Here is a 23,095-nt window from a genome sequence, read left to right as displayed (position 1 = left end):
TTTCAGGAGCAGAGACAGTAACGCACAGTGTTTTAGACTTTATTAGTAAGGACTGTATTGGAATATATTTCACAAAAGGCTGACTTGTTACATAGCTTGTGGCTTGCTTTGTCTTGATTTTAAACTGCAAGTCAAAGTACTACTTGCAAGGGCTGACTGAGAAGTGATGACTGTTCTGTTTGTCTGTCGGGGAGGAAGACCTGGGAATGTCGTGGAGGTGTTTGAATGGCATATGTTAACCTGCAGTTGGACCGCCAATGTTCCACAGCGAGTGGAAGCACCTCAGGTGTTGTCATGGTGGATGAAGACATTCCTGTGAGACTACCGCAGAGGTGTGTGATTGAATCTCATATTGAACTTGGTAAGAGCAGTAATGAAACTGTTTAATGTTACTGCAAGCATACACTGAAACAATTAGCCATGCTGCTGTATTTTGGTGGTAGAAGCACGAAGGTTGGTAATGTGTGAGTAAATGGTGAAGTGCATTTGGGGAGGCCATTCAGTGGTTCACAGATGTCAACATTACCAAGGCTAGCAAACTGTTGCTCATGTTTTGCAAATTGAATGTGAAAGATGTGAACATTTTTATGAAGTACCATCCTTCTGGGATCGTCGGATTCTAATTTAAATAAATAAATAAATAAAATAAACCTGCTTCATTAATTCTCGATCAGCCCTTGTAATTGAGTGCATTTCATTTTAGAGTGACACTCACATCATCTCCAATCCAGAAAGCAGGATACAGAGGCTCACTGAAGGCATGATGGAAAGTGTGAAGATGCTTATCTCTCCTCCCATCGCCAAAGAAGGCCAGAGAGCCATCGTGGTAATTCAGGAAGATCCCAATTTTCTTAAATTTCTCTCGATGGGATACTCTCTTCTGCTCACCATTGTGCCAGGCAGAATATCTGTCGTCCTCAACTTCTAGACACCAGGAGACTGCATCCATACCCAGCTTCATGTCCGTCATTGCCTTTCTCTCGATGCTCTTGTAGGCAACTCCAATGTAAATCCAGGGTAAAGAGAAGTCTGCCTCCCAGTAGTGCAGGCCAGCCTCCAGCTCCTCTTTACAGAGCACCTGCCAGCAGTGCTCAAAGCGCTCGGGCTCCTCAGGAAGACCCCCTTTTGATGAAGGTGGGATTAATTTGTGTTCTGCCTTCTGATCATTGTGGGAAATACAAATGTATTTATGGGCTGTTCTGGGATCAAATGAGAGCAGATGGTGATCTGGAAGGAAGGGGGGGGGGGGGGAAGAGAGAGAGAGAACTTTAAGGCAAGGGTGATCAACGTGTGTGCACTCCCAACATTGTTCGCACTGATGTAAAAGGGTTTAAATCAATTTAATGAAGTTAATTAGCAGCAAAAATGGTCACTAATTTAAAGTGTTTAGAATGAAGACCAATAGCCATTGTGGGCTTCCTGGCTCAGAGTTGGGGACCCTGGATTTAAGACCACAGGGGAGCAGCTTGCAGGAGTCCTTTTTAAAAATGGTGATGTTATGTACAAGCAATGAAAAGCCAGCAATCTACACAAAATTGTACCCTATGGTGAAATTTAGAATTTTGATTTCCAAGCATGTGGTGTTTTGCAACAAGTAGAATTCACACGATCCTTGAAGGAAGTTCCTGTCAAGGAAAGTTTCCCTCCTTTGTGCAGTGGCCTGTCATTGAGTGTTCACAAAGTAAAGTTCTGGGCCACAAATCACCAGACTTCTTTCCAGTGGGGATTAGAAATTTTTTGGAGAAATGGTGGTGTGGTTGTTCTGGTAGTACAATGTCTGCTTTGCCGATTTTGCTGACATTCATTGTGATATGCTTGATGAAGAAATGATGTTGGGTACATTTCTCAACGGTACTTGGAGTGGACCTATTCCCTGCGGCAATCGAGAATCTACAAAGGGCATTTGGTAGGTAATGGAAAGGTGTGGGCTTGCTATGTAATATGTTTTTGTGTGGTGGAAAAAAAGTGGTAATGCTGTGGTCGATATGCAGCATCTCGCACTTCACGCTGCAGTAATGTGAACGAGAACCATAAAATACAATTCATTTGACTGGTGGGCTGTAGATCACCTGTTGTGCAGCTGGGGTTATGCAGGGAAATGGGAATATGAAGGAGGCTTTAAGCAGCAAAATTCACTGCTTTCCACCCCAAAAAATGTTTTGGTACATTTCTGCATTTTGTGATTGTTAAAGCCTATGGAAAATTTTAATTTTAACCACAATTTCATGAAATCTTAACACACAACTTTTCTGTTTTGGTTGTTTTCTTTGGTCCTTCATTACCATCCATCCATTATCCAACCCGCTATATCCTGACTACAGGGTCACAGGTGTCTGCTGGAGCCAATCCCAGCCAACACAGGGTGCAAGGCAGGAAACAAACTCCGGGCAGGGCGCCAGCCCACCGCAGGACACACACACACACACGCACACACACCCGCCCACCCACCCACTAGGGACAATTTAGAATTGCCAGTGAACCTAACCTTCATGTCTTTGGACTGTAGGAGGAAACCAGAGTACCTGAAGGAAACCCATGCAGGGAGCACCCTGGAAGTGAACCCAGGTCTAACTGCGTGGCAGCAGCAGTGCCACCCAATGCACCACCGTGCTGCCCTCAACATCCTATTTGCCTAAATTCACTTTAAATGCTTTTAGACAAACTGCTCTCCTCCACCATACTGGAGATTTAAGGTGTGATTTGGTTTGTCGAGATCAGTTTACAAAAGGCGTTAGCAAGAATTTAGGCAAACCACGCGTTATGTTGGCTAGTAATCTCCTTTGCACTGGGACAGGGCGAATAAACAGGACTGTGCAGCTGCACTGGTGTGTGTGTCCATTTTATCCTAAATCTCCACTATTGGGTGGTACTTGTCATAACCGAATGTGTTTACCACAGATGTGCATTTTTACTGAATTTTTGTAAATGGAGTCTTGTATTCATTGTAAGCATTAGCCAGCATTAAACTTGCACAGTAAAAGTAGGCTTAATGCTGTTTGCAGTTATAATATTTAATAAAATTCAACAACCCCTTAACATCTGCTACTCTACCAAAACAGATTAATGGACCACTAATACGTGAGACCAAATCTTTTATTTTGTGATCAAGGGGGTGTAATCTCGGTCTGATTTAATTCGAAAAGGGATGTCTTTTGTGTTGTGGCATCGAACCACAATCCATCCCAGTCTGGCCATTTGTACTGTAATGGCAACCCTGAACTTGTGATGGCTGTCTGGATTAGAAAGGCCCTTTGAAGCTAATAAAGTAACTCCTATCCTGGCGCACGCAAGGACTGTAAGAGGAACCCTTCAAGAAATTCCTTCATCAGTCTCTAAAATTTACATGGTGGTCAGAGCATTTTTGACAGCAGTAGCAAACCCTGAATATCTGCTCTAACCCCCTCCAAAAGGTTGTGTTCCCATCAATGACTGCCCGCATTTGGCTGTGAGGACATGAACTTTGGTCTGCACCCCAAGGCAACTGTCGTAGCCAGCCATGCTAACTGGGCTTCTAATTGTGCCAATGGCTCTTGTAGGCTGTGGGCCCAGTCCTTTTTAAGCTCCACTACTTGATGCCTGTGTTGACAGTCCTAAACAAAAACACCAGTCACAATCGTTCATTATGATGCAGTGTGCAATGGATAAGGTGATTTGTGCTTTCTATTCATTTAAAGTGAAGTTCTATATTTTAATAGTATAGTGGCAAGTGTTGGAGAGACACCCAGTAGAAGGTGGCTGTCTTGGCTACCTTGGTTTTTCAATGAGCTGCTTTCTGAGGAACAGTCGGATTACCTCATTCCCTGCTTTTAAAAAATAAAGCTGATGGAGTCAAAGAGGAAGTTTCTGGCTGCGGGAATGAAGGAGTGATCAGGGACTCCAACTAGAAAGGCATGGAAGTTCTTTAGGATACCAAACCTGCTGAAGGAGGTTGCAGGGAGAGGTCTCTAATTGTTGTTCCACCATCCTGAGATGTTCTAGCATTAAAAGGGCAAAGGCTGGCTCCTGCTCAATGACCCTGCAGCTGGTATTTTGGCACCACTGAGGGTACAACAGGCTCAAATCCTTTGCAGGTTCCAACACCTAACTGTTAATCACACCATTGGATTAGTGAAGTGTTTCACGTTTGTTAGATGTCGAATTATGAATTTCACTATTTTATATGTATGACTATACTACTACACTAGTCATTTTGTAAGGTATACGTCGCATTCCCAGCCGTAGTCAACAGCCCTGGGCCAATAGGGAGTCCTCACTCGGAGTAAACTGCAAGTCTTTAGAATGTGGCAGGGACACTCGCACAAGCAACAGGCGAATGTGCAAACGCCGACAGACTGCTGCTAGGCGAGAATTTGAATGCAGCCTCCTGGAGTTGCATGGATGCCCTATGAAACCACACACACGTGGAAACTCTAGGACTGCAGTCTTCCATGAGGAACGGGGAATTCTCTTATTTCTCTGTGCAATGTGAGAGCACCTTTTAACCTTGAAGGTTGCTGGTTCACATCCCAGGTGAGGTGCATATGAATTTCTATACTGAGACCACCCTGTCACTCTGTAATCGATACCTGCTGAAAAGAGTGTAGATGATGGAGAAGACTTACACGACCTAAAGTCTTCAGCCTCCGCCACACTGGTCCTGGTGGTATGACTTGAAGGAGGTCCCTCGGTCACATCTGTAAAAATCAAACCGTTACTATAAATGACAACCGATTTTAGGCATCCTTCCACCTCCTGGACCTATAATCTATAGTTGCAGTTTATTTTTCAAACTGGTGGTGTTCTATCAGGTCATTTTTGTCACCAAGTACATTGATGGCAATGTTGTAATATTAATTCTAATTTTATCCTGCCCTAAAAGGGATTATTTGATAATGTGGAGATTTCTAAAGATCCTTCTTGTTTTTTTAAAAACCTGTCAGTCCTTTTGGAGGAGGCATTCATAGGTAAATCCTAGAAAAGGTTCAAGCAGAGTTGCCACTCCATTTGCTACACTGTGTAAAGTCTCTTGTAAGCCTTGTATTCTTTGTGGCAACATGATCTCCCATCAGCCATTGCCTTGCTATTTTACCCCATTGTGCTTCAGGTTTATCCATTTAACCTTTCTGTCACTTCTGCTCTTTAAAGGTTTCTGAAACCACCCCTCTCTCTCTGTCTAGGTTCCTTTCTCTCCTCATATTTGTTTTCCTTCTCCTGGAAACTTTTCACTCTCCCTAAGCCCAATCTACCAAAGGTTGTTCCAAACTTTTCTGGATGTCTCAATGAAATCTTTCTTTAAGATCAAGGGCTACTGGAGTAACTGGCTCCAACATTTGGGAATGGCTTTTGGTCACCAAGCTCATGAGTTATTGGTGATCAGGTGGCTAGTGATGGTGAACTTCTCCATCTTCTGTTTCTTTTCAGTTTGGCTGTAGACTTGCTGCCCTTTGTGATTAGTCATGCAGGCTTCCAGTTATTTGTTTTTGGTCCTCACAGGGTTGGGGGTGTTTTTATTTATCTATTATCATTTTCTTTTGATATTTTGCTTATTCTCTTCAGTGACAATTTGTTCACAAAAAAAGTTAATATGCAATAGATAGCTTACCTTTTGTTTCTTGGATCTCCTCAGAGCTTGTTGTTTTTTCCAACGCTCCAGTCAACCCTAATATTCGGGATATTAAATTAGTCACCTCATCCAACTTCACATCCATTTCAAATGGAACATCCCGTGGAAACCTCTCCATGTGTGGCTGCTCAATGGACTGGGCCTCCTGTAAACCATGAGCAAAAATCGGAAGTGGTTTGAAGCGGATCATGAAATGGACGTTTAACTCGAGAGCTTATTCCCATTCCTCAGATTTCCACATATTGTCTACCTGATGACTAAAATATACAGTGTCTGGTACAGGGGTTAATGAAATTCTTACTTTCATGTCTGAGAAACTTGCAGCACATCACCACTGTCTGATGCTATGATGTGTTAAAATGTTGTCCTGCCTATGATTTGGTAGAAATCACAAATTGGCTTACCTGATGTACACCTTACCCCTGTTTCTCTGCTCTCAATCCCTGAAACCTTGTGCGGAAAAACTCTGAATGACTAAGGTTAGGAGTAGTAGGAATGGGAAGTGCAAAGTAAGATACACAGAGTGAAATTGCGACTGCTGTAAATTATTTTTCTGATGTTTACAAATGGGAAGTTGATTTAGAACTAGCTAAATCTTTACAGACATGGACCCGGATAGGCTTCAGAATTCCCACGGTTATATAGTGACCACAATGTGGAGTACAAGACAAGGGTGGTAGTTGGTTCCTTCCCAGCACCCAGTGCTGCTGGTATTGGCAGAGGAAAGCATTACAAAAGTGTGTCGGACAATAGGTGAGAAGGGTCTGGCTGCAGATCTTCAGTGACAAACCCCTTAGTGGCTACTCCATCTACTGTCCACTGTGATGTCATTCAGGGGTCCGTGCCTGGAGGTGGAAGTGATGTAGGTTTGGATGAACCATCCAACACCCTCGAAGGCCATTCCTCCTTCCTTACCACATTTTTCTGATTGTTCAAAGCAACAGGGTCCCATTTTTCCATCTCTGAAATTAATTCCATGTACTTCCATTTTTATTAAAAAAAAAAAAAAAAAAAGATTTACCTGCTTATTAATGTTATCTCATCCTAATAATCTCTTATCTTCCCACCTGCTTGTTTTGGTGAGGGTTGTACCTTCTGTTGGAATGTATTTTATAATGCACATTCATTTTTCATTCCAACAGATGGTGCATCCCATATATTAGCACTGCTGTTGAGAATCCCCTAATTCTTCTATATGCTGTGGTAGCAGAAAAACTGAAAGTGGTAAATAATGATAGTGGAGTACCAGTCTCGCTTGAGTCTTGTAATGAGTTGCGTCACAAAGCCGGCAAAGGCAGGCGTGAGTAGTTAAGCGTATGTACTACTCTAAGAGTGGGGCTGGTGCAGTGTGATGTGGCATGGGGACATACAAGAACTTGGGATTCTGTCAGGATGTGTTGGGTTTTTGAATATTGGCGCATTTGGAGATGGGGAAGCAATGTGCCAGGCACTCGTTGGCCGCACGGTGGAGGTGACTTGCAAGAAGGTACCAGCAGCTTGAGATTTCACATGAGACTACATGTGGTAATGTGGTGCAGTTATGTGCTGATGAGATGCGTATGCAGGGTAATTTAGTCTTGGCCATCTAATTATGGGGTGTTGCACAGATTTGAGATGTTTTGAGGAGCGTATTAAGGCCCCAAATATTTTCCAGATGATGGTAGGTAAGATGGAGAGCACGAAGTGTCTTGTACCTGTTCTTGCTCATTTCAGATCGGTAGCAGAATGCTGAACAGATGCAGGGGGATCAGGGATGCAATCCAAACCTGGTAGTGCTGTGCAGAAGGGATTGAAAACTGGGAGAACCAGAGAGAAGGGTTTCAAGCAGAGAGTAAGTGCTCTTGATCAGGCCTCCTATAGCAGTGAAGGAGCAGATGTGTGTAGTAGACCAGGGGAAGGTGCTGATAAGGATTTCTGCTGTTCATCAAAGTTGAAGATTTGGGTTTTTTTAATGCATCTGTGCTTTATTTCTGCTATATGTGAGTCAACACGTGTAATAGTTGTATAAAGAAAACGTACATTGACGCTTAAAGTGAGGAACTGCACATATTTTAATAAGACTTTTGACTGGCACGATTAACAGTGTTTACAGCAAGTATAATTATCTCCCAAGCACTCAAGATACCCAAGGGATTGATTGTGTGGAGGCCGAGGGCACCACAAGTCCATTAAAAGTTATAATGATCTGCAGTCTTTAATGTAGTTAAATGAGTGTGGGAATAAAGCGTGAAAATAAACAGCAAATTCCATTAACAGTTACAAAAAGTTTCAGAACCGCACAGTCCGAATATCAGTGTGACAGTCGGTGGGCTCCACTGGGATCGGTGCTTCCACTATGTGCCACTTTTCTTTCTTTCTCTCTCTTTCCCCCCTATTTAATATTTTCTATGTTAGGTTAATCTGTCAGTCGATATACCATCTGTTAGAATGAAAAATGCAATACATTTTATTAGTAAACCGGGAAAATGCCTTGGAATTGGCATGTCCAGAATGATACCCTTCTTTGGGTGTGTCAATAGAAAGACCACCAACCCAAGTGTGAATAACTTGCAGCTATGAAGGGTCTGCTGCAATGCCGTTCAGAGGCTGTCTAATGGGCCTCAGGGGAGCTAATGTGCACCAGGGAAATGATGATTTCAACCCCCCCCCCCCCCCCCCCCCAATTATCATACAGCCATCACTGACAATTTTAGCTCGAGACTTCAGCACAGATTTTAAATCTTTATTTAGTGGTACTTTGAAAAAGCTTGGATTTCATATTTCTTGGAAAATTGGCTGTAGATCCACCGCAGACAAATAAATTGGACTTTTTCTTTTATCACTTGATTTGGATTCGGCGGTTTATAAAAGCCACCACAAGCCAATGTGGACTTTTCTTTCCAACCACATGATACTGTGAAAAGGTATTAAAAACACGTTTTATTTATCTCAGTAACGCATGTAATTAGATTGTATTACTGCTGTTATTTTTGAATGCGATTCAGTGTTAGAATTTTTTTAAATGCTCCCAAAGCATGAAATGCTTTCAAAGCCATTAAGGAATGTTGGGCAATACATACATTCGTGTACTCCTCATGTCTGGCTTTCTGCAAAATCCCTCTGTTCCCTATAAAAATATTGAAATCCTGAATTGCTGGTCCAGCTGAACAATGTTGTGATAAAGGAAAAGGTAGCTGACCACCTAAACAGAATGTGCTTGCAACCTACCTGAACAAAATGAACATCATCTTGGCTTTGGAACAGAGTGTTCGTCTTGACATGGTAAGCCCTCAGTGCCTCAGCGTGGTCCTCCAGCTGCTGCAGCTGCATCTGCTCCTGGGTGAACAGGCGTTGGCCCTCACCCTCGATAAACTTTTCTGTACTTTGCCGGCTTTTCTCTAAGCTCTGTAGCAGATGGTTAAATTTGTCCAAAATCCATTTTGTTTTCTGTTCTGTCAAATTCTAGGACAGCAGGAATACAAATGTAAATTAAAAAGGACTTGGAAAGTAGGCTTATGTATTAAACCCCCACTTGCCTCATCTATTGGCCTTTATGCCAGAAGGAAATGATGAGGTGACTGGCTAAAAGTTAACCAACTTTATAAGTGTTAAGACCAACCCTTCTTTTGTCCATGTTGCTCTGGAGCTCTGTAATTTTCTGTTCCGTCAGCTGTTTCTGATTGTCCACTTCTTTGCTTTGCTTCATGAGTTTTTTCTGTAATGGAAAAATGTTAAGTTGAACGTGGTAATCTATAACTGGATTAAGCGGGCTGTAGTTCACCCATTACACTTTCTCTCTCTCTCTCTCTCACTCTCTGCGTGTTCCCTAAAAAATTAAGGGAAGCTTAAGGGAAACGGATGGTGTCCCTCATATAGCCTGTTCCATATTCGCAAGGAAACTACCGAAGATCAAGTTGAGATGTGAAGTCCTGTATGATGGTACAGGTTGGCGCACGAAAAACCGAACCATCTCCGATTCCGTTGATGTACGTTTCTTTGCCTGTACACGAAACGAGCAACGGGCCCGATTCTTTTTGCAGTTTGCAACTGACCCAGTCTTGCACCACTTCTTCACCAACTCATAAATACTGCTCTTTGCTGGTAGATTTACACCAGGAAACTTCTGTGCTAAAATGTCCCGAATTTCCTTAAAAGAACCGGTAGACACGTACGCCTCCACTATTCCAATCCTCTGTTGCAGAGAATACATCTTCCAAATCTCTTTCACGCATGTCTGTACCCACTGGCTCACATCTTCCTTACTAATGCACAGTTGGATCTGCTGGCCCCGTCGCGACAACGAAGCTCCACGACAGCCCCCGCCTGTATAATAACTTGAGCCAGCGGTTCGGTTTTTTCATGCGCCACCCTTTACATTCGGCCATAATGCTTGATGGTATAAAAAAAGTATATGAGACATATATACATTGTATGTGACATTCCAACAGATGGCCCATCACAAACCTTTTTAGTAATGCATTTTATTATTACAAATGTTAGTGATGCGCCATTTGTTGGAATGAAAAGTGCAATGCATTTTATTACTGCAGTATAGGGAATCCATTCCCTGGAAAACGGGAACGGCCAAGCTCACATACATAGTGTGTAAAAGTGCAGTTCACAAATGCCGGGACGGGGCAGAGTTCATTGACGTCTGTGCTGTAGATTTGAACAGGAACTAGAAAATTGCAATGCGTCAGTCTGTTGCATCCGCATTCTGTGCCAAGAAACTTGCCATCACAGAATGATAAGAAACTGGAAGCATCAGTAAAAGCTGATATGGTGGTGTTTCAGAGCAACGGCAAGTGCGGGCATTGTTTAGAACAAGTGTATTGGTATCTGATCACTGTGCTGCCTACTTCAGTGGAGGCAGAGCGTGCTTTCTCAGAGGCTGGCATACTCTGCACGAAAGTGTGCTCTCGCCTGGATGACCGCACGTTGGACACATTGTGCTTTCTACTCTCTTAATACCGCAACTAAAGATGCATGTACTTATATGACAGCATGAACTGCTTGTAGATAAGGTTAGTCTTTTATTTGTGTCAACATATTGCAGTAGTTTTATTAAAAATAAGTGTCGGTCGTTCTAAAACCGTTCACATGTGAGATGCCTGTGCACTGTGTCATCCCCGGGATTCCCATATTCCCGGGAATGGATATACCCATTCAGGAATGGATTCCCTACTACAGTACATGCAGTGTTGTGCAAGTTCACACATCCCAAGAACTCGCTCAAAGTTCAGTTCACACAGATTAAAATGAATACATTCACGCTCAGAGTTCACCATTTCAATTTTGAAGTAGTTTATGTTCAGTTCATTTTGTAGTTTTTAAGGAGTGAGAATAAATGACCCAGGAGTTTTTTTTTTTTCAATTTTGCATGCCTTAAATTAGGCTATTAGTGTTCTTGCATAAAATTACAATAATTATGAAGACTGTTTTTATTTAAATACACTGAGTTATACCCAACAACAAACACGTATAGCCATATATGCTAATATCCTCCCAGTGAAAACAGAAATTAAATAGGTGCAAGTATACATATAAATTACCGCTCTGTTTCCAACCGCATGACACAAATGGTGACTGTGGAACCAGTGTGTAGGTGAACTAACCTGTTACTCTGCCGGTCAAAGTTTGCTTCACATATTGCATGTCCAACGGGGAAAAATATATAAAGTGGCCTCACGAAGTCCAATGTTTTCCTAAAAGTGGAGCTTCACCACATGCTCATGTCAGCAGGGGTTGCAGCTTAAGCACAAGCAGGCAGACACAGACCGTGCCAAATTGATTTTACGTTATTATTTTTTTCCCAGAATACAAATCAATATTTGTAAAAATCCACTATTTGTGCTTATCTGAATACTGTATTCAGATTCAGCTCCACCCCTACATTACAGGGTAAAGCAAAACATTTAATGTGGACCTAAATCGGATCCAGACTGTCGCATAAAACTGAACTCGCTCATGTTCAAGTTCTTCACTTGCAAATACGTTCTGTTAAGTTCACCGTTCTTAGAAAAATGATCTTGTTCAATTAGTGTACTCTTCTGAACTAGTTCATGAACAACACTGACTACATGCATGGTGTGCTGCAAATGTTAAAGCTGAATATGCGAAGGTCTACATTGATTACTTAAATTTCAACCTGTCTTGGGGTGGGTGGGTAGCACAACTAATGTATAATAAAGTACTAAAGTGTGACTGTCTATCACGCGATTACTTGCAAACAGCTATGACTAGAACCTTGCTCTTGGTCTTCATTAAAAGCTTATGACCCGATTAGGTTCTGGAAATTCAAAATGTTTTTGGTAGCGACCACCTCTGCAGAGGTGCCAGTCCTCGTGGGTGTATTATGGCAAAGTGTGCGCTAAACCGAGTGACATGGTGGAAGGACAAACAGTGGGGACATCTGCTGAGCATGGCGCAAATTGCAGAGTCCACTTGCGTGACGAACAACACTAGGAAGGAGGAGAGCAATGGCGACATTGGCTGAGCATCAAGTATGAGATGAGATACAAAATGCAGGAATGAAAGAGATGGAGAAATGCAGGGTGACAATCAAGAAGATCATTGAGGACCTGCTCAGAATTCCCAATCAAGTGCAAGTTCTTGCGTGTGTAAACCTCTCCTTTACATGTAGCCTTTGCTTAGGGACAGGGTTGCAGGTCACAACTTTAAAGAATCTCTTCTCCACATGTTTTATGAAAACGACATCCTATTTTAAAATCTAATGTACAGTAGTTCTTGCTCAGTGGACATTGAACTTGATTAAACATGCATAAAGTACAACAAAGTGACCAGTCCTTGCGTGTTTATATAAAAGTGGTTGCAAAATTGGCTGAATGGCAGCAAGCTTTTTCTGCTTCTGATGGGCCTACTTGCTGTGCTCAGCCTTGGGTTTGTTTTTTGATTTCCCCCCACCCCACCCCTCACCTCATTACAACAAGGCCTCCATCTCACCTCCATTATTTTCCTTGCTTCTTCGACCGTCACTTTCTTGTCCTCTTCACACTGCTGGATGCTGCATATGCTGCAGATGCAGATTCGGTGGGTCTTGCAGTACAGGTCCAGCACTTTGTGATGCCGTTCACACAGTCTGGTGCTTTGGCTCGGTAACCCAGTGGGAGATGAGGGCACACTGGCATCTCCGGCCCTTATCATTTCCGCCATTTCAGAAAGTTCGCCATTCCTATTGAGAAAGGGCTTTTCGTCAAATTCCTTTCGGCACTTTGGGCATTCGTATTTCTTTGGTTCCTCACCCTGCCAGTGTAGGTCGATGCATGATTGGCAAAAGTTATGCCCGCAGGGGATGGTCACTGCGGTTTGAAACAGATCCAAACATATGGGGCACCTCAGGTTCTCGAGCATTCGATTCATCTCTTCAGCCGGCTACTGCTGCCTAAACAGGAAAAGAGCAGTCTGTTAGAAAACTTGTGACGAATCCATACTGCCGTTCTAGAAGTGCTGCCATTGCTACATGGGCACAAATAGGCATCGGTGATGTCGCTGGCGGCAGATTCACTCCAGCTGAATGTGTGTACACATGCACATCCTATATTTTATCTACTGTTGTGAAGCCCAGGAGCACTCCAGCCGCACCAACCCCAACCCAGACTGGCAGAGACAAGTTTGCCACCCAACACACATTTATTCAGGTGGGAAGTGCTTTTCTTTGCTCCCCCACAGCAGCACAACACAAATAAACCGCACCAAAACCCAGTCGTTTTCTTCTGTTTTTCTCTGCACCCCACCACTCACTCCACTTCATCCACCTCCTGCCGACTGGCTCCCCAAGTAGTTGGCGGTCTTTTATAGGACACCTGGAAGGACTCCAGGTGCCCAACGAGCTCCTTCCAGCAGCACTTCCGGGTGTGGCGGAAGTACTGCTAAATAGGGCTTAGGAAATGTCCTGGCGTCCCCTTGCAGAGGCTACGGGCATCATCAGGTTTGATGCTTCCATGCTCCAAACCCGTGGCCCCGCTGCCCTCTAGCGTTCTGAGGGAGATAATGTCCTGAATAAACTCTCTCTCTCTCTCTCCGGATCCTTCCACTATTGAAGTGGGTAAGGGCCCCAGCAGTCCGCCACACTCTACACATCATATACACAGAACTAGGCAAAAGCCCTAAGCACTTGGTAAAACATGCTATCGAGCAGGAATGCTCTTTTAAAAATCATTCCATGAAAAATTTTAATTCATCTAAAAACTTTGTAGAAAGTGTAGCAAACAGAAAGCAACATCATTGATCTAGGCATTTGGAGTTTTCACCCTTTTAATGATTGCAGTTTCAGCAGGGCCCTCTGCTGCGTCTTGTTCACTGCAGATTTTGACCGTCTTCCTTGTAATCTCAGGCTCGATTTGACCTTGAGCTTTGTGGTGGAGTCTGCCTGTAGTTCTTGGCACTGAAGGGACCATCCATTTGGAACAAATGACCAACTCCATTTGCAGAAATGCAGCCCCAAACCTGCAGAGTCTCTCCACTGTGCTTCACTGTTGCCTGCAGGTATCCATCCACGTTCTGTTAATCAAAAATGTTACATTTTTTGTCTCCCAAATCCTTGTTTTTGTGTTTCAGCATTATTTCCACCTCTGGAAAAAAAATGTCTTCTCTGGACTGTAGTCAAGTGTGCCAAAGTCCCAGTAGTTTCTGCCAGTTCTTGGCTAATAGCCGTGCAGCTGAACGTTTTCCAGTTTGTCATGCAGAGGAAGCTTTATGCATTTCTTATTTGCTGCACTCTGCTTCTGTGGCTGACCACGGTGTTTCCGCTCCTCGGCTTTGCCCGTTTTTGTTTGTGCTTCTGTAGGATGGTTTGGACGGCACTTCTGGTGACGCCCGTCTGCTTGGCAGAGACCTTGCAGGATGGGCACCTTGAGTCTTGTCACTATGCTTGCTCACTTTTGCTGTGCTGTAAACTGCCACCTCCCCTTCCTGTGTCAGGCTGCCATTGTCTTTCCTTTTGCTGCCCCAGGTAGACATGTTAAGGGCATGGGCAAGAACCGCCAGACATGCAACTCTTGACTCGTTTGATTTGTGAATGAATCATCACAAGTTACGCAATTCTCAAAATCACTTTTGACTCTATCGAAAACGTCTTTTTAATTATGCGTCTTAAATGTGTTCTCAAGCTTAGTGTATGGAAACGGGACAATGACACAAGTCATCATAATGTATTCATTATTTAAATAAATATCTGTGAGCTGATCAAAGGGGACCCATGATCAATGCCTACCCATGGAATAGCAGTATACTCTACCCCTAGGAATGAATCAATTCACTGCAAAATAATTGATTTAGTAAAGTGAATTGAAATGCTTATTTTTTCCTTTTCATCTTTTCCTACTTCTACATGTGTTGTCATGCCTGATCAACCTACAGCTCAGCCCTGCAGCTCCTCCCCAGTCAGACCCTTTACCTTATCCATCCACCTCTGCTTTGGCCTCCCCCTGGACTTCCATTCCCATCACTCTTTTGCCCACATATTCCTTGTCTCCACTTCAACCTCCTTTCCAACACTTTTAGATGTGTCTCCTACTTTTGTTGTACCTCTGATAGTCTCCTTTCTTATTCTGTCCTTTTTTTATTGTAACTCCTCGCATCCAACTTTACGTTCTCATTTCTGCCACATCTAACTTCTCCTGCTGTTAGCCTCCCTTTACTTGCCCATGTCTTGGCTCTATACATCACTGCAGGTCTTGCCACCATCTTCAACACAATACTCCTGATACTTTCTTCCAATTGTTCCATCCACACTGCACTCCGTGGGTTATCTCAGAGGACAATTCTCCATCCTGGTCCACCACTGATCCTCGGTATTTAAATTTATCCACACTTTTCAGTAGCCCTCCCCTGCAGGCTGACATCTGAATTTTTTGTACGTGGATTACTCGTTTAGCTGGATTTAATTAACAATTTGGCCTGATCCTGGATCTGTCGGTTTTTCGAAACTCTTGCTGGATGTGTTGTCATAGCAACACATCCAAGATGTAAACCAGGATTAGCTCACACACATAATCAGTGTCTGTGCATGGAATTCATTCAGTCATGGCTTCACCGTTCACGAATGAGCGACCAATTGATATCGGTGCGCAAATTATAAGAAGAGAATTTCATTTGGAGAGGGTTTTGCGCGATCGGCAAAATCCTTTATTGCTCCCAGAGGAAATTCTTTTTGAAAGATACCGCTTTAGCCGAGGGGGAATATTGTACCTCAAAAATTTATTAATACCTTATATTCGAAGTCAAACTCGGCGAAGTCGGGCTCTCACAACCACACACAGTATGCATTGCTTTGAGGTTTTTTGCAAGCAGCACTTTTTTTTACATACTGTAGGCAATGCAGAAAATCTATCTAAAAGTGCAGTTTGCCAGGCAATTCGTAAAGTCTGTTTGGCTCTGAAATATTTCCTTCGGGTTTTCATAGTGTTTCCTGGACACCTGCGTGTGCAGACAAGAGGTGTTTCGTGCCATTGCAGGTAGGTAATACACAGGCAAAAACACCCACAGTTCCATAAAGAATCTCACAATTAGCCTAACGTTCTCATTACCAGGATTTCCAAATGTGATTGTGGCACATGGGACTGATCAGAGTGGAGTTTGATCAAACATTATTTGGAAAATGTACCTCTCCTCCTGATGAATAATCAGACACTGTCTTCATCAAACATTTGACCTTTGTCAATATCTCGTTGGTCAGACACAGGTTCTAGGAATATGACATTCCCTGCAACTGACCCAACAAAAAAGAGGGCTATATGGAACATACATATGGCACACATTGAGGACAAATATATACAATGACCATCCTTTACCTGAAGTGACCACTGCATCCTGCCACTGGTTCTGAGGAGGTGCTTCCCCCTGGAATGCCCTCAGAAACAGGGCGATGGGCATTTTGCTGGATAGCCAACTGTTCAGCAGGGGTTAGGTCTGGACCGCGTGGACCTCCCACCTGTTTTTTGCTTGTCTGCTGCCTTATTAGCTTTAAAATTAATGTTCTTCACATTATATTATTCTTTATGTCAACAATTCTTTAAGTAGTTATATACCAATATTTACCAGTTTGAAGTATAGTCTTGTACTTCACTTTAACCTGTCCCCGTGTTCTCCTTGTGGTCACGTTTGATCTGGAATTATGACATATTAAATAATAAATAATCTGACACACAGGAAATGAAACGCTGCTTTCAGTAAGTACAATACACACGCGTTTAATTTATCAGCCACTTTTTGTCAGCCGTCTTTTCTGGTTTCGGCTGCTTTTGCAGTGTTACCCCTTGTGCATATTAAATCTTGAAATCCTTCGACTAACTAACTAACACACACAGCTTGTGTGGAAATAAAAATGCGCCCGTTCTTTCGTCATTTTGTTGCAGCCTATCAAAGACTTGGTGATCATGTTTTCTAGACTCAATATATATGGACTTTTCAATCAACATGGGCGCGCGCATTCATCTCGGATGATTATATCCAGCTCGACTAATCTACTACACGGCTGCGTTTGAAAAACCGACTTATCCCGGATGAGTTTCACCGGCATTAACTCATCCGAGATCAGGCATCTAAGCGACGTACGGAAAATAACCCCTGGGGGGTATTTTTCGTACGTCGCTTAAATCATCCGAGATCAGATGCCTCATCTTGGATAAGTTAATGCCGGTGACACTCATCCGGGATAGGTCGTTTTTTCAAACGCAGCAGTGTATTAGATTAGTCGAGCTGGATCTAATCATACGAGATGAATGCGCGCGCCCGCGCTGAGTGAAAAGCCCATATATATTGAGTCTAGAAAACATGATCAGCGAGTCTTTGATAGGCTGTAACAAAATGACGAAAGAACGGGCGCATTTTTTTTCACACGCAAGACCTTTTATTCGAAGGACAGGAAGAATTTCAAGATGTAATATGCACAAGGGGTAACACTGCAAAAGCAGTCCAGACCAGAAAAGACGGCTGGCAAAAAGTGTCCGACAAATTAAACGCTAAGTACTGTGCATTGTACTTACTGAATGCAGCGTTTCATTTCCTATGTGTCAGATTAATTATTATTTAATATGTCATAATTCCAGATCAAACGTGAACACAAGGAGAACACGGGAACTGGTTAAAGTGAAGTACAAGAATATACTTCAAACTGGTAAATATTGGTATATAACTATTTAAAGAATTGTTGACATAAATAATCATATAGAATATAAAAAAACATTAATTTTAAAGCTAATAAGGAGGCAGACAAGCAAAAAACAGGTGGAGGTCCACGCGGTCCAGACCTAACCCCTGCAGAAGAGTTGGCTCTCCAGCAAAAAGTCCATTGCCCTGTTTCTGAGGGCATTCCAGGGGGAAGCTCCTCCTCAGAACCAGTGGCAGGATGCAGTGGTCACTTCATTTCAGGTAAAGGATGGTCATTGCATATATTTGTCCTCCATGTGTGCCATAGGTATGTTCCATATAGCCCTCTTTTTTTATGTTGGGTCAGTTGCAGGGAATGTCATATCCCTTGAACCTGTGTTTGACCAACGAGATATTGACGAAGGTCAAATATTTCATGAAGACAGTGTGTCTGATTATTCATCAGGAGGAGAGGTACATTTTCCAAATAATGTTTGATCAAACTCCACTCTGATCAGTCCCATGTGCCCCAATCACATTTGGAAATCCTGGTAATGAGAATGTTAGGCTGATTGTGAGATTCTTTATGGAACTGTGGGTGTTTTAGCCTGTGTATTACCTACCTGCAATGGCATGAAACGCCTCTTTTATTGTCTGCACACGCAGGTGTCCAGGAAACACTATGAAAACCCAAAGGAAATATTTCAGAGCCAAACAGACTTTACGAATTGCCTGGCAAACTGCACTTTTAGTTAAGATTTTCCGCATCGCCTACAGTATATAAAAAAAGTGCCGCCTGTAAAAAAAAAAAAAAAAAAACCTCAAAGCAATGCCTACTGTCTGTGTGGTTGTGAGAGCCCGACTTCGCCGAGTTTGACTTCGAATATAAGGTGCTAATAAATCTTTGAGGTACAATATTCCCCCTCGGCTAAAGCGGTATCTTTCGAAAAGAATTTCCTCCGGGAGCAATAAAGGATCTTGCCGATTGCGCAAAACCCTCTCCAAATGAAATTCTCTTCTTATAATTTGCGCACCGATATCAATTGGTCGCTCATTCGTGAACGGTGAAGCCATGACTGGATGACTTCCACGCACCGTCACTGATCACGTGTGTAAACTAATCCTTGTTTACGTAGAACATTTGGATGTGTTGCTATGACAACACCCAGCAAGAGTTTCGAAAAACCGACAGATCCAGGATCAGGCCAAATCGTCAACAATTACATCCGGCTAAACGACTAATCCACGTACGAAAAATACCCCCCTGGTCTTCATGTTTTGTTGTCTTCCTATTTCTCTTCAACCCTCTGTCTTCCTAAGCCCTTCTCCATTCTTCCAAATCCCTGTCATCAAGAAAAAGCCTACACCAAGGGGATTGGTCTTTCATCCCACGAGTCGAGTCGACACGCCCATAACCATACTGGAGGTAAGCATTTCCAGTAGATCCCTGGTGCAGACCTCCTCGAACCGGGGGTCTTATCAGTTTGTTTTTATTTATTTATTATAAAACCGAGCCCTCCCTCATATCCATCCTGGTCAGTCCTCGCCTACTTCTCTGATCCTCCTTTCTCATCTCTTTCTTGCACCTTCTCCAAATCGCACACCACCAAATGCAAACTTTTTCTCGATGCTTCCCTATCAGCTGTCTCAGCGCAAAGACTGCATTCGTCGTTCCTCTCTCTGGCATAAAGCCAAAGTCTGCTCCTCCCCTGCGCCGATCTGTCTCTTAAGCCTTCTCTCTAGAATCCTTTCGCAAATCCTTCACTGTGTGGGACATCATCTTTACCCCTCCATAGTTTCCACACTGGGTACGTTTGCCAGTCTGTTGTAAATGAGTTGATATACAGAATGAATTGGAAATGCCCATCCCTACTGTACACAAACGACTTTAAAGCAGGCTGGCAGGCGCGCCCCCCGATTCTGTTCCTTCTTTTTATTCGCTTCTTTACGAGGGCTGCACACACCTGCTTCACCACCGACGCGTCGTTCTGATCGTTTCCATTCCACCGCCCGTCGACTTTGTGGCGTGATCTCCGAGCTCGTGACCGAGCCGCCCGTTCATAACCGCAGTCGCACATTCCTGACGACACTCGTTTTGACACCCGGACTGTGGCGTGCATTATAAATCCGGATAGTGTGCTTCGTAAATGACGCATTAAAAACGGATAAAGTGACATTGGAACAGCCCTACCTCATAATGACAGAAGAAAGTTGGCCGATGAGAAGCTATCGCTGCTTTTCCTGTTTGGTTACGCACTGAATGCGCGTCAGCCGCAATTAAAGGAGCAGGGCGCTCGTATTGCACGGGTGACACCACCAGTGTCGTGCATGAACTAGTTCAAAAGAGTGCCGTCATTGAACAAGCTCGTTTTCCTAAGAAAGGCGAACTTAACGTAACGTGTTTGCAAGTGAAGAACTTGAACGTCCGCGAGTTCAGTTTTTTTTTTTTTTTATGATAGTCTGGATCTGGTTTTGGTCCACATTAAACGTTTTGCCTTACCCTGTAATGTAGGGGTGGAGCCGAATTCGAATACGATATTCGGATAAACACAAATCGTGGATTTTTGCAAATATTTATTTCGTACGAATTTTTTGTCATTTATTTGTATTCGGAAAAAATAAATCAAATGATTGCTGTCTGTGTCTGCCTGCTTGTGCTTAAGCTGCACCCTCGCTGTCACGAGCACACGGTGAAGCTCCGCTTTCGCTTTTAGAAAAACGTTGGACATCGCGAGGCCACTTTGTATTTTTTCCCCGTTAGACATGCAATACGTGACGCGAATTTTGACCGACCGACAGCGTAACAGTTGGTTCACCTGCATGCTGCCTCCACATTCGCCATTTGTCACACAGTTGGAAACAGTGGTAATTTATATACTGTATACTTAATAATAATGTAATTCTTTGCATTTATATAGCGCTTTTCTTAATACTCAAAGCGCTTAGCGGTTGCAGGTTTAAGGGTCTTACTCAAGGGCCCAATTAAGCAGAGTCCCTTTTGGCATTTACGGGATTCGAACCGATTGCCAGTGCAGATCCCTAGCCTCAGAGCCACTATTTAATTTCTTTGTTGACCGGGAGGATATTAACATAGTATACGTGTTTGTTGCTGGGTATAACTCAGTGTATTTAAATAAAGTCTTCATAATTTTATTCAAGAACACTGTAATAGCCTAATACAAGTCCTGCAAAATTGGAAAAAGTAAACTCATGGGTCATTTATTGTCACTCCTTTAAAAACAAAATAAACTGCACATAAACTAGTTCAAAATTGAAATGGTGAACTATGAATGTGAATTTATTCTTTTTAATCTGAGTGAACTGAACTTTGAGCGAGTTCTTGTGAGGTGTGAACTAGCACAACACTGGACACCACCACCTTCACCGTACGAAGAGATTGTGCTCATTTTGTAAAGTCTTTCTTTTTTAATATTCAAGAAAATAACATTGCATACGTTCAAGTCGAACTTGTACAACAAATTACATTTTGGTGCCTCCTTTTGTCCAGTTTGACTAGGAGCGCAAAAAAAAAAAAAAACCCTAACCCGGTGACAAGATTGGCACTTCAGCCACTGTGAAAAAAACCTCACGCTCTTCAGTGTGGTGCTGAGGTGTCACCCGATCTCAATCCGGGTGGTCCGTCTTGTGGTGGGTACGACAACGTGCTGTAAAACCGCACATGCTCCCAACCGCTCTCTCTCGATCTACAGCAGGGGTGTCCGACTCCGGTCCTGGTGGGCCGCAGTGGCTACAGGTTTTCATTCCAACCATCTTTTGAATTAGTGAGCTGTTTTTGCTGCTGATGAATTTGTTTTAATTGAGGTGACTTGGAACTCTTAGTTTTTTTCCTTAATTGAGCATCCAAACAATAATGAGACACAAAACAAGCCGCCACATGACCTAAACCTGAAAATGAAGAATGTGAAGGCCTCAGTCATGTTGGTCTGCTCAGGTCACCAAAACATCTTGTCGGCTGATAAAAAAAAAAAAAAAAAAAAAACAGCTGCTATGGCAGAATGAGAGCAGCAACAAGTCCTGATACTCAGTAATGGCTTCTCATTAAGAAATTGGTTGGAGTTTGACATTCCAATTTAACTGGTCATCTGTTGGCTCGTTTCACATCTCATTTCTGTTTGGCTGCCATTTAATGAAGAAAAGAATCAATTCAGTGGACTGAATCCTTAAAAACATCCATCCATCCGTCCATTTTCCAACCTGCTGAATCCGAATACAGGGTCACGGGGGTCTGCTGGAGCCAATCCCAGCCAACACAGGGCACAAGGCAGGAACCAATTCTGGGCAGGGTGCCAACCCACTGCAGGACAATCCTTAAAAACAGGGCTATGAAAATGAAGGGAAAGGAGTTAATTTAGTAGTGAAAACTGCTCACTGATTAGGAAAAGGTTCTGAATGAAAACCTGCAGGAACTATGGCCCCCAAGATCGGAGTTGGATACCCCTGATCTACAGCATTCAACATTGGTAAAGCTTTACACAATGCAAAGTATTATCAAATCATTTTTGTTTTAATTTAAAAGTGAAAGGTGTGCTGCTTCTGGAACATTCAAACTAAATGGTCCTAGTTAACAGATCAGGAGGCGATTTCTGTTAATTGTCGATCATTTTGAGCTGCTCACCTCCAAGGGGGCCCAAATGTGATGTCAACCCCCAGATGAAACGAGTTGTGTAAAACTTCAAGGGGGAACCATTGGACCTTAAATTGATTGGCAATGAATCCAGTCACTCTAAACTTCAAGGCCAGGGAACTCCTCTCTGGTGCACAAAAAGTTTTAGAATTTACAAATGTTTTTTTTAGCTTGCCCACCAAGGACCCCCCACTTTCCAATGTCTGGCTTTGGTGTTGCTGGTGTGTTTGTGTTCTCCTACAATGGACTGGTGCCCTGCCTGGAGTTTGTTCCTGCCTTGCACCCTTATGCTTGCTGGGATGGCCTCCAGCCCCACTTGACCCTGCTCAGGGTTAAGTGGGCTTAGAAAATGGTGCGATAGCCACCATTTAATGCCATACCTAATAATATTCTATAAATTTATAGAACTATAAAACCAGCCTTTTCTCTGGTGACTTTATAAGTAGAGTTAAATGTTTAATGGAGGTCATCGAATGGGCTGGGAGGCTGCACTGGCACCGATGGCCCTTTGCTTAGAGTCCTGTACCTTCACTTGTTCAGACTCCACCAGCCTGGCCTGCTGTTGCCCCGTGGGGTACTTCACACTATAGCGCCTTTTACATGGCCCACTTTTAATGCAGCGCTGACTCTAAAGAGCAGTGTGGGATTTGTGACCGTTTTGTGCCCCTGTGGGTTGTGGGTGCTTCAAGGTATTTTTTTGACTCCTGTGTACAATTGAGCCAAGTCGCCACTGTACACTGTACGGGAGCCAACCAGTGAGA

General features: G+C 43.2%; 1 protein-coding gene across 3 annotated transcripts; it reads right to left on the bottom strand.

Moving 5' to 3' along the window:
* Positions 1-23: 23 nt before the first annotated feature.
* On the bottom strand, positions 24-19,961 carry trim65 (tripartite motif containing 65). 3 transcript variants are annotated; one of them, XM_028820099.2, is made up of 7 exons: positions 19,881-19,961; positions 12,545-12,983; positions 9,201-9,296; positions 8,810-9,043; positions 5,582-5,747; positions 4,602-4,673; positions 24-1,227 (listed from the first exon to the last, which is right to left on the bottom strand). In XM_028820099.2, exons 2-7 carry the CDS (start codon positions 12,959-12,961, stop codon positions 695-697), a joined length of 1,518 nt encoding a protein of 505 aa, XP_028675932.1. In that variant the 5' UTR covers positions 12,962-12,983; positions 19,881-19,961; the 3' UTR covers positions 24-694. The 3 variants fall into 3 exon arrangements, with proteins under 3 accessions (XP_028675932.1, XP_028675934.1, XP_028675935.1); XM_028820101.2 differs by lacking the exon at positions 19,881-19,961 and adding an exon at positions 19,654-19,874; XM_028820102.2 differs by lacking the exon at positions 19,881-19,961 and adding an exon at positions 13,852-13,873.
* Between the last annotated feature and the right edge of the window lie 3,134 nt (positions 19,962-23,095).

The sequence above is a fragment of the Erpetoichthys calabaricus genome, chromosome 14, assembly GCF_900747795.2.
Source record: "Erpetoichthys calabaricus chromosome 14, fErpCal1.3, whole genome shotgun sequence".
Classification (NCBI taxonomy): domain Eukaryota; kingdom Metazoa; phylum Chordata; class Cladistia; order Polypteriformes; family Polypteridae; genus Erpetoichthys; species Erpetoichthys calabaricus.
The sequence above is the reverse complement of the archived record's forward strand: the minus strand, read 5'-3'. Positions and strand labels throughout refer to the sequence as shown.

What these genes read in the sequence shown, in the direction of transcription:
- trim65 (XM_028820099.2), bottom strand. Translation starts at nt 12,961, where the DNA reads ATGAATCGAATGCTCGAGAACCTGAGGTGCCCCATATGTTTGGATCTG. An exon ending in GCAACATGGACAAAAGAAGG is followed by an intron (nt 9,044 to 9,200) that starts GTTGGTCTTAAC and finishes CTGCTGTCCTAG; the next exon opens with AATTTGACAGAACAGAAAAC. An exon ending in ATGATGTTCATTTTGTTCAG is followed by an intron (nt 5,748 to 8,809) that starts GTAGGTTGCAAG and finishes CATGGTTTACAG; the next exon opens with GAGGCCCAGTCCATTGAGCA.